Source organism: Phalaenopsis equestris, unplaced genomic scaffold, assembly GCF_001263595.1.
Source record: "Phalaenopsis equestris unplaced genomic scaffold, ASM126359v1 Scaffold000549, whole genome shotgun sequence".
Taxonomy (NCBI): Eukaryota; Viridiplantae; Streptophyta; class Magnoliopsida; order Asparagales; family Orchidaceae; genus Phalaenopsis; species Phalaenopsis equestris.
The window spans coordinates 125,110-136,009 of record NW_018164989.1 but is presented as its reverse complement, the minus strand read 5'-3'; the positions used below and the strand labels follow the sequence as shown (position 1 = coordinate 136,009).

Sequence of the window (10,900 nt, the reverse complement as noted above, 5' to 3'; positions counted from 1 at the left end):
ATTGATTTCGCAGACCAAACAGATGTCATAACTTTCTCTAGTTTATTTGATCGAACCTCACCCTCAATTCTTGTGTTCATCCTTCGGGATAGATACAAGATTTGAGGTAAAGCGCTCTTTCATTTAAACTATGAAAATTATGGGGTCAGTTTGACTTCATCTTTTTTAAAATTAAAATTCTTTTTAATGTTCTTCCGAAGCGGGCAACGGGATTTCAATTCCGATGACCGACAGCTTCTTACGGGCAAACCCCACACCAAAAATAGTGTCGACGCATATTTTCTTGCTTCTTCCACGGTTGTTATAGCTTCTCAATCGTATGAAATTTTTCTAAGGCTCGTAGCTTTCTGAGGTTTTACAGTGGAGACCCTCTTGGCTTGTCTTTCAACGACATGGTAGCTTCTTAAAGGGTCTTGCCTTCTGGGCTTGATTTTCAGTGGCATAGTTGAAAGCAGAATCCATTGAGGATGTAGGACCAGTTCTGAGTTGTGTAACCGGAGATGATCGACAGTTTTAACTTGTTATGAACAAAGTCATATGAAATCCACTTAGGATGGTTGACCTATCCTAGGTTTTTGGTCGATGCTTTTGCTTGACGACTGTAACATGTTATGGAAGATGTCGAAGGAAATCCACAAAGGATTTTTGACCCATCCGAAGCTGTACGTTGAAGCTTTTGCTTGACAACTGTAGCCTGTAATGAAAGAGGTCGTAGCAAGTCCCGCGGGGATCGATTAATCCTATAATGAGGTGTCAGATATGCTCTGCGTTTCTCGATACAGTGGTGTAGGTTGCAATGAACTATATGTTTTCTTGAAAATATGGTTGCAGTCATACTCAAGAAAAATGTTTGACAACTTGTCAGTTGTTGCTTTTGAATCTTTTGCCCCTCAGAGGAGGCGTTTTCCATGTGAGCTTGTAAAATAGCTTATGTATGGAGCCTTGAAGAGACCAGCTTCCTAATCTAGTTGAAGAGGAACTTCAATTCGATGAAGGGTGCTGAGGAAGTATTATTTGCGGTGAAGACTTCCTCCCAGTACATGAGCTACTTCATAGGCTTGTAATCTGAATGAAATATGAGATGACTTCCCCACCAAAATCGTGCCCGAGACGTTGACATGAAAGACCTTTTGAGACTGCAGTGAAAATTTACCCCCCAGCCTGGAAGAATTTGTGATATACTTTGGGTCTAAATAAGATGCGAGAAGAAAACTTCACTACAATCGTGCCTGGGTCATTGAAATGAACGATCTTTCGAGATTGCAGTGAAGGTTGCCCCCCACATTGAAGAATGTTTTGGAGATGATCTTCAAGATGCAAAGAAGATTCCTTTGCCAATTGGATGATCTACATCATTGGGAAATGAAGTAGGGGCTCGGTGTCTTAGAGGTTCAAGACAATGTCGAACGGGACGGACTTCGTTTCCCACAGACGGCGCTAAACTTATGCGTGCCAGAAAATTCGCGACGATAGAGTAATAGATTATCGTCTTAGCGACGAGGATTCATCACACACTTAGATGAAAAGAAATCAAACTGTAATGACACCAAAAGTTTTTACGTGGAAAACCCGTAAAGGGAAAAAACCACGGGGTCTGACCCAATTATAAAAATTCACTATAAGTTGATAATTACAGAGGCCCATTGTCCCACAGACGGGAAAGTGTTACTAGATTTTCCTAGGTTCAACGTCGACTGACGACATTTGATTAGCGGTGGTCGATGACGGTCAACGGTGGTCGACGACGGTCGCTGGTGGTCGATGGCGGCCGACAGTGGTCGACGACGATTGACGATGACAAAGATGATGTTGGACTTGAACTTCTTCTCAAAGCCTCAAGTTATCTTTCAAGCCCCCCTGCCTCATGTGAGGGGTGGGGCTCTATTTATAGTGTTCTGGGTACAATTAATGTAGGAATATAAACCATTTTGATTTGACGGTTCGGAGAGCTTCCATCGATCGGATGACGTTTGATGGACATTTGAGTGCCTTAATGATGTCCGGATTGAATAATTTTGCGCACGTTAGATTTGTCTTGTCGAGACGCTCAATTCGAGTATAAACTTGTCATATTCGACAACAGTTTGATCTTTCAAATGTGTCCGAAAATCATCTGAGTGTGGTTCAATGAGTTGATCTGGGCTTGATTTGACTCATATTGGGCTAGTTTTTATATCATTAGGTCCGTTTCACAAAACCGGTCAGTTTGAGTATACGTTTGCTGAAATCGGAGCTATGGATGGCATTTTATCAAGATTTGAATGTTTCATAATTAAAATATCATCTCGAGATTCATGTCAGACGATGAAAATTTTTTGGTGACATATCAATCATATATACTCAACGAATGAATGTAGATGAGCAAAAAGAGTGCTCAACGATGCATTTACATTTACTTGGAGGTTCCTATTGCGGCTTCGTTGCCTTTTTGAATGGGGCTTCGTTTCTAAGTTAGAGATGATGGGAGGTTCATGAAGGGTAAGGGTTATGATTATTAGGTGTGTTAAAGTTTATAAAATTGAATTTTAAATTAATTGTAATACTGAATATTAATTTTTTAAATAAATTAATTTAAGTTTTTTAACTATAATTAATTGATTGTAGTTAGAATTGAGAAAATAATTTACTTACAATTATTAATATAAATAAAATATTAACTGAATTCAATAAATATTATCTTTATTTAAATTGACTAAATAAATTTAGCTTGTATAATAGTGATTAATAACTAATTAAAAATTATCCCATGCTGATCATGATTCTAACTATTCTAATTAAAATTAATATTGAGGATGAAAATGCTCCCACTTTCACAATTTATAAATAGACCTTCTTGTTGAAAAAGAAGAGAAATGACCTAATTTGAATGTTGTTCTAGATTGATGACTCGGCGATAATTGTCGGAGTCAACCATCGTCGGCCACCGTCTACTCGTAGTCTTCGTTAGACTCTATTAACGAAGTATACTGTTGAAAAATGAAGGACTCTATTGGGTAACAAAATACCTATGTAACAAAACAATAATACTTAATTTTATGTTTGAAACAATTAATAAAATCAGTATTTATAATAGTTACTGAATTCTTTGAGTCTTTCTCATCTCTAAAGTGGTCAAATTTGACAAATCGATGAAAGTAAAACCCTAAACCCTCTCCACCCATGGGAAGAAGACGATGGAGGCCCTCCTTAACCCTAGCCAATGCTTCTTCCCCTATCTCCCACCTTCTCGTTTCAACGCAGAGACCGTTTGGTTCCTCCGCAGCCGCCGTCGCTGTCACCTCCGAATCCTTACCCACCCCGAGTCCCACCTCCCATCTTCTCTCCGAGGTCTCCTCCATCCTTACTCGCCGCAGCTGGCACCGGAGCCTCGTTTTAAGAAAACTGGCTTCATCTCTTACCGGCCATCATGTCGCCGAGCTTCTCCAAGGCCTCAGCTGCGACCTAAATAAAACCCTAGCATTCTTTCAATGGATTGGCATCAGGCCGGACTATAGCCATACCGTTGAATCCTACGAAGCCCTCTTCAGAATTCTCTTAAAATCCAAATTTTCAATCAACCTGTACAAGTTGGTAATCTCCATGCTCAAATCATCCGCCTCCTCGGAAGATGCGCGCAGGGCTTTTTCGGTAATCAAAGAGCTGAGACGTTCAGTGAGCGGACGGCATGGTTTTGGTGTTAAATTCGAGCCGTCGCTCTGGATTTATAATCTTCTGCTGAAATCCATGGCGAGCTTCAGATTGATGAGTGAGGTGAAAGAACTGTTTCGGCTGATGCTCAAAGATGGGATTTTTCCAAATAATTTTACTTATAACACCATCATCAAAGCTTATTGCGATGAAGGAAATCTTGCAGAGGTGAAGAAGTATATTAAAAATTTATCGGATGCTGGATTGAACCCAGATTCTTTTACTTACAATTCTCTAATATTGGGGCTTTGTAGGGATAATGATTTGGAAATGGCTTGCTGGGTCTTACTGATGATGCCAGAAATGGGATGCAGGAGGAATGTATATTCTTATTCAATTATAATTCAAGGTCTCTGTGAGGCCCATCGGATCAAGGAAGCCTTCTTCTTCTTCTCCAAGATGAAAGATGACCGTTGTCCCCCAAACTTACACACTTACTCAATGCTCATTAATGGGCTCTGCAAGGAAGGAAAGCTTGCGGTTGCAGAGAAATTATTGAAAGAGATTTTGAAGCAGGATTTCCTTCCTAACACGGTGACATATAACACTTTGATTGATGGGTACTGCAAGGCTCAAAGGATTGATTCGGCTTTCAAAGTGAAAGAATTGATGGAATCAAATGGATGCAAAGCAGATGATTATACTCATTCAATCTTGATCAGTTCTCTCTGTAAGGAGAATAAGCTCGTTGATGCAGAATCCATGCTTGAAACAGCCATTAAGAACGGTTTGAAGTTCAATGCATTCCCATATACTTGCTTGATTGATGGATATTCTAAAAGGAGAAAATTTATCGATGCTATTCGTGCTCTAAATCTTATGAAATTTAATAATTGCAAGCCTGATATTTATGTTTATTCTTCTCTAATCAATTGTTTGTGTAAGGAGAATAGACTTGATGATGCTAGGATGATGTTGAATACAGTTCTTAGTGAAGGGCTCGTTCCAACTGTTGTTACTTTCAGTCCCTTGATTGGTGGGTTTTGTAATAAAGGAAATATAAATGCTGCACTTGAAATTGTAGAGCTGATGGAGTCAAATGGGTGCAAAACAAACTCTTGGATTTATAATTTGTTGATGCAAGCATTTTGTCAAAGGAGAAATGTGCAAAAGGCGATGGCTTTGCTACGCAAAATGCAAAATGATGGGTTATCTCCTAATATTGTTACATATACGGTACTAACTCAAGGACAGTGCGATGAAGATGAGATCGAGAGTGCCTTTATGCTGGTTAAATCGATGGAGTTTAATGGTTTCATTCCTGATGAGCATATATATTCGATTCTAATAGATTCGTTATGCAAGCATGGGAGAACTGAGGAAGCTATTTTACTCTTTCACTCTTTGAATGGTAAAGGTGTAAGAACGAATGAAGTGATCTATAGTGCGCTTATAGATGGGTTATGTAAAGGTGGAATGATCGATATGTCTCTTTCTCTTTTTGACAAAATGGTTTTTGAGAACTGCTTGCCCGACACATACACGTACAGCTCTTTGATAGATGGTTTGTGTAAAGCGAATAAACTGAACGAAGCATTGTCGTTAGTCGGAGATATGTTGAAGAGGGGGATAGAGCTTTCAACCACAACATATACAATTCTTATTGATAATAGATTGAAAGAAGGGGACTATGAAGGTGCCAAGAGACTGTTGGATGAAATGTGTTATTTGGGTTATAAGCCTAATGCTGTGACATATACCATGTTTATTCGTGCCTATTGCGGCGAAGGAAGGATGGAGGAGGTGGAAAATGTCTTTTCTGAAATGAGAAAAGCAGCAGTTTTACCTGACTTGATTACATACACCACCTTGATGGATGGTTATGTAAATTTAGGATTTACGGATCGAGTTTTTTGTTTGCTGAAAGAAATGATTGATTCTGCATGCCAACCCGATTACTTTACTTACTTTGTTATACTAAAGCATTTATATATGAGAAAGGTGACTAATTTTAGTGATAATGACATTAGTGATATGTGGAAAGTAGTGAAAATGGACATCATTTTGGAGCTTTTTGATGAGATGGTTGGACATGATTGTTGTCCTGATATTGTCACTTATAATGCCGTTATTTCGGGCTTTTGCAAAGAAGGAAGATTGGAAGAAGCTAATTTGGTGTTTACTCAGATGAAAGAACGAGGCTTGTCTCCAGACGAAGATACGTATACTTTTCTCATTAATTGTTTCTGCAATTTGAAGATTTACGATGAGGCTTCTTCATGGATTGGCTCTATGATTGAATGTGGTTATCTGCCGCGTATAAGGACCTATCATCTTCTTCTAAGAGGGCTTTGTGAAGAGTGTAAGTTTGAGGAAGCTAAAGTAAGGTTCCATGAAATACTTGGATTGGGTTATAATTTTGATGAAGTTGCATGGAAAGTTCTTATAGATGGGCTAATGAAAGAAGGATTTGCTAATGTGTGTTCTGATATGTTCTCTATTATGTTGGAGAGGCGCTGTTGTCTTGGTTCGCTGACACATTCTCTGTTGAGTGAGAGTTTATCTCAAGCGTCGAATGAGGAAAAAGAGCAGTTTGAGTCTTCAAGGTAGCTTGTTTCCTGAAAAGGGAAGGAGATATGTATGATGGCTGGTTATGTTGCATTGAAAGCTGAATGATGCTTATCTGGTGTAGCAGGCAAGTCATTTCTTGTATCGATTTTTTTGTTTGCGTATTAATCATTTAATTTTTTAAAATTTTTATTTTAAAAGTATCTTAAATGATGATGATGATGATGATTATTATGATTATTATTATTATTATTATTTGATATGTGGAAACTAGTGAAAATGGACATCATTTTGGAGCTTTTTGATGAGATGGTTGGACATGATTGTTGTCCTGATATTGTCACTTATAATGCCGTTATTTCGGGCTTTTGCAAAGAAGGAAGATTGGAAGAAGCTAATTTGGTGTTTAATCAGATGAAAGAACGAGGCTTGGCTCCAGACGAAGATACGTATACTTTTCTCATTAATTGTTTCTGCAATTTGAAGATTTACGATGAGGCTTCTTCATGGATTGGCTCTATGATTGAATGTGGTTATCTGCCGCATATAAGGACCTATCATCTTCTTCTAAGAGGGCTTTGTGAAGAGTGTAAGTTTGAGGAAGCTAAAGTAAGGTTCCATGAAATACTTGGATTGGGTTATAATTTTGATGAAGTTGCATGGAAAGTTCTTATAGATGGGCTAATGAAAGAAGGATTTGCTAATGTGTGTTCTGATATGTTCTCTATTATGTTGGAGAGGCGCTGTTGTCTTGGTTCGCTGACACATTCTCTGTTGAGTGAGAGTTTATCTCAAGCGTCGAATGAGGAAAAAGAGCAGTTTGAGTCTTCAAGGTAGCTTGTTTCCTGAAAAGGGAAGGAGATATGTATGATGGCTGGTTATGTTGCATTGAAAGCTGAATGATGCTTATCTGGTGTAGCAGGCAAGTCATTTCTTGTATCGATTTTTTTGTTTGCGTATTAATCATTTAATTTTTTAAAATTTTTATTTTAAAAGTATCTTAAATGATGATGATGATGATGATTATTATGATTATTATTATTATTATTATTATGATGATTATTATGATTATTATTATTATTATTATTATTTTGTTTTATATTCTAAGATTTCCTGCAATGGAGGCACTTTCTGCACCTGATTGAGAATTGGCACCTTTAAACTGTAGTTCCATAACGTTGTAGGTTCTACAAAATTTAGATATTATCTTCTTTACTTGTTACTGGTTAGTTGATGTAGTAAATGGACTATACATGTCAAAAGTTTCTTAAAAACTGAATCTTTTCTCAAGTAATAGGCGTGTTTCAAGTCCCACCAAATTAATTTCTCACACTATGTTTTATTTCAGGAAAAAAGCTCATTTTTCTAGAAGCTTGGATTTTATGTAATTTTCTGGATTTACTTCAAAGGGATGGTAGTTTTCAGATTTTAAAATCATGCAAAAATCTTCAATCCATTCATTTGCAGAATCACAAGAGTATTCCTTACTGTAAAAATCCACCAAATAGAAATACGATGAACTGATAAATTAATAATGAAGAGACTGCGTCAAAAATAACTCGAAGATTCATGTAATTTAGCCAAAATAATAGGTTGCATTTACAAAAGAGAAGAGGGGATCCACTATGTTGCAGGGAAATTAAATTGGTGTGCATATAGAATTGGTTACAAGAAAATACTCTTCTCCTAACACATACTTACAATGTCACTAGAAAACAGTCTCCGAAAAATATAAAGTATTTTATGTATTTTAACACATACTTACAATGTCACTAGAAAACAGTCTCCATCTTGTAAGCCCTATTTCAACCCAATTAATCAAGCCCACACGAAGCCATCAATCCCATTAAATCAATTGAACCCCCTTTTTTATAGAGTAGGGCAGTTAGAGCCATTATTAGGCTTTCCTCGTCGTCGAGGTTGCTGGTTCCTCCTATGAGTTTTTCAATGGATAGAAGCTCCCAACTCAAATAATCTCAACTAGCATAAAGCCAACAAGCCCATCAAATTGTGCACAATATTTTGTTCTTTTAATTGATATAGGCCTCATTTAAATCTTAATAATTAGACCCACAAAAAGTTATCAAGCTCTATAAAGTGAATTAAATCATTCGGGCCATTTTACTTATAGGATGGCTGGAAGACCGTTATCGAACTTATCTCTGCTTTGAGAATGTAATCCCCATTTATGGGCATTCAAATAAATGTAATCTCTATTTCAACCAAATACTTGAGATGACAAAACTATTAACCCAATCAAACCAACATATATTGTTGGATCACTTTACCTATAGTTTAAGGTAGTACATCCCATCATAAGGAGAAAATATTCTGCGCGTAAACCAGACGTACAATCGACGGCGTGGCATTGAAAATATTCTACATTGTCAGATGCATGGCATGGGGTGATCCATTGTCCAAACGACGAACGTAATATTTTCTCCATCATAAGGGCCTTCTTTTGTTCAAAATATGGTAAGCCCCGCTTAAGGACCTTTCCGCGGACTTAAGTCTTGCTTGTTTGTCTACCAATGCATGTAAGCCTCATCTTGTTCAATTTTGATTAGCTTAAATCTAAGAAACTCGTTAAATTAGAACTTATGCCTACCATCCTAAACTAAATAAGGGTTGACCCCCTTGCTAAGAAGTCCATTAATTGAAATCAAACTCATCAATAAAATCTCATATATGTCTTAGACATGCTTCTTTGAGTCAAACTATAACTCTTGAAACATTAATAGTGATGCAAGCGTCCATGTTGTGTGCCTCTGAAATACTAAGTCTAAATATGGATTTTTCATAAATTTGTGTCCAGTGTCCAATTAAAATTACTCAAAAAAATCCTTTTGTATTTACATATCTCACTCATAAACTTTCATATTTACATATATAGCTCTTTAGTGTCATAATCCCGCACTTGATAAGGTACATATTTTTTATGTGATATTAAAGATTTAAGTGTTGTGTATTTAAACATGAAACTTTAAGAGTGAGATATAAAAAAAAATAAGAATTGTGTGATATGAATGCAAAAGCCCATAGTGGATCTCCAGCCTGGCCATGGGGTCCTCAAGGTGCCTCACACCGCGAGCCCATTTCATTCAGACGCCTTAGCAAGCGACGCATGCAGAGTACTATAAGTCCATTTATCTCCTCTTTTACATTATTAAATCAAGTTTAACTTTGGTTTAGTGATATTTAATGTGAAAGACTTTCAACATATTTTAAAATCTGATTTTTTAATTCTCTCAAGCTGCTATTATGTAGTTTTGTTTTGTTTTTTTCAACTATTTTTATTCTGATGCAATTTTGTTTGTAGTGGAACCTCTCCTTTCTTTGATGCTTCCCATTTTGAGGAGGATGTGGTGACATGCTCACTCGGCATTACTATTGCATGCTCCGGCGAGATGATGCATGTATGTTTGTGTGACATGGGATCAAATTTCGTGTTCGAGTATTGGAATTACATATCGTAGAAAGATTGGAAGGATCATGTTCGTTGTAATTCTTATCAAATGATTTATTGATGGAGATCGTTTAACGGCGATGTTCTTTGATCACATTGTTAAAATTGAAGAGAATGTCCTCGGGTGTTCGTAGGTGCGAACGGAAATGAATGACATGTGAAGGAGATCAAGGTTCATAAAGTTGGATTATAAGTTGGATCGTTTAACGACAATGTCCTTTGATCACATTGTTAAAATTGAAGAGAATGTCCTCGGGTGTTCGTAGGTGCGAACGAATACGAATGCCATGTGAATGAGATCAAGGCTCATAAAGTTGGATTATATGTTGGATTATTCGATCAAACTTTATGTTATAGTAGCTTGAATTTTGGTATTTGTGTAAATAAGTTTGTTTTAAAAGTTTTAGTTTGTGATTTTTATTGTTTTTTGTTGGAATTATCTTTTTTAGATTGAATTTCTCTGGATTGGTATTGTAGATGGGTGTTTTCCATTTGAGAAAGTTACAAATGTACCACACAGTTCTTATGAATTTACAAATTTAACACCTAAAGTTTGATATTTACATTTATTCCGCTTTGGTGTTTTAAACTTCTGCATACAAATGTGTAGAAATGTTTGTTTCAAAAGTTTTAGTCTGTGATTTGGATAGTTTTTGTTGGAATTATCTTTTTAGTTTGAATTTCTCTAGATTGATATAGTAGATGGGTGTTTTCTTTTTGAGAAATTTACATATCTACCACAAAACTCTTATGAATTTACAAATCTAACACCTCAATTTTGATATTTACATTTATTTCACTCTGGTCCTATAAACTTCTGCATAAAAAATGTGTATTTGACTTTTAGAATGCAAGTAAAACCCGCATTTTTGATGTGATGTTAAAGATTTGAGTGTTATGAATGTAAATATAAAAGTTTAGCTGTTAGATATGAAAATACATGAGAATTTTGTGATATGCATACAAATGTCCTTTCTTGTTTTGGTTTGAGTTTGCTTACGACTGTATCAAATCCTTATTAATATTGTAATTGCCTATTTAATTGTTTGATTTTTTTAATATGAAATTCGCACCGTACCACTTTTACGTTTGGCAAAATTATATCTTGCATATTTTTTTAGGAAATTGTGGCGGACAAGTTGCATCTTATAATCTGACTCGGTTAAGTGTTTTGATTGTGATGTCGGATAATTACGGTCTGACTTTTTAAAATAAAAAAAAAAATTAAAATAGCCGCCG

General features: G+C 36.3%; 1 protein-coding gene across 1 annotated transcript in view; it reads left to right on the top strand.

Moving 5' to 3' along the window:
• The first annotated feature begins 3,091 nt into the window (after positions 1-3,091).
• LOC110029103 (pentatricopeptide repeat-containing protein At5g65560-like) overlaps positions 3,092-10,900 on the top strand; it is a 13,133-nt gene continuing 5,324 nt past the window's right edge. The window contains exons 1-3 of the mRNA XM_020731230.1: positions 3,092-5,802; positions 6,493-7,031; positions 9,515-9,611. Of these exons, the coding sequence (XP_020586889.1) occupies positions 3,160-5,802; positions 6,493-7,031; positions 9,515-9,611 (3,279 nt within the window). The 5' untranslated portion in view covers positions 3,092-3,159. The remainder of the gene's footprint in view (positions 5,803-6,492; positions 7,032-9,514; positions 9,612-10,900) is intronic.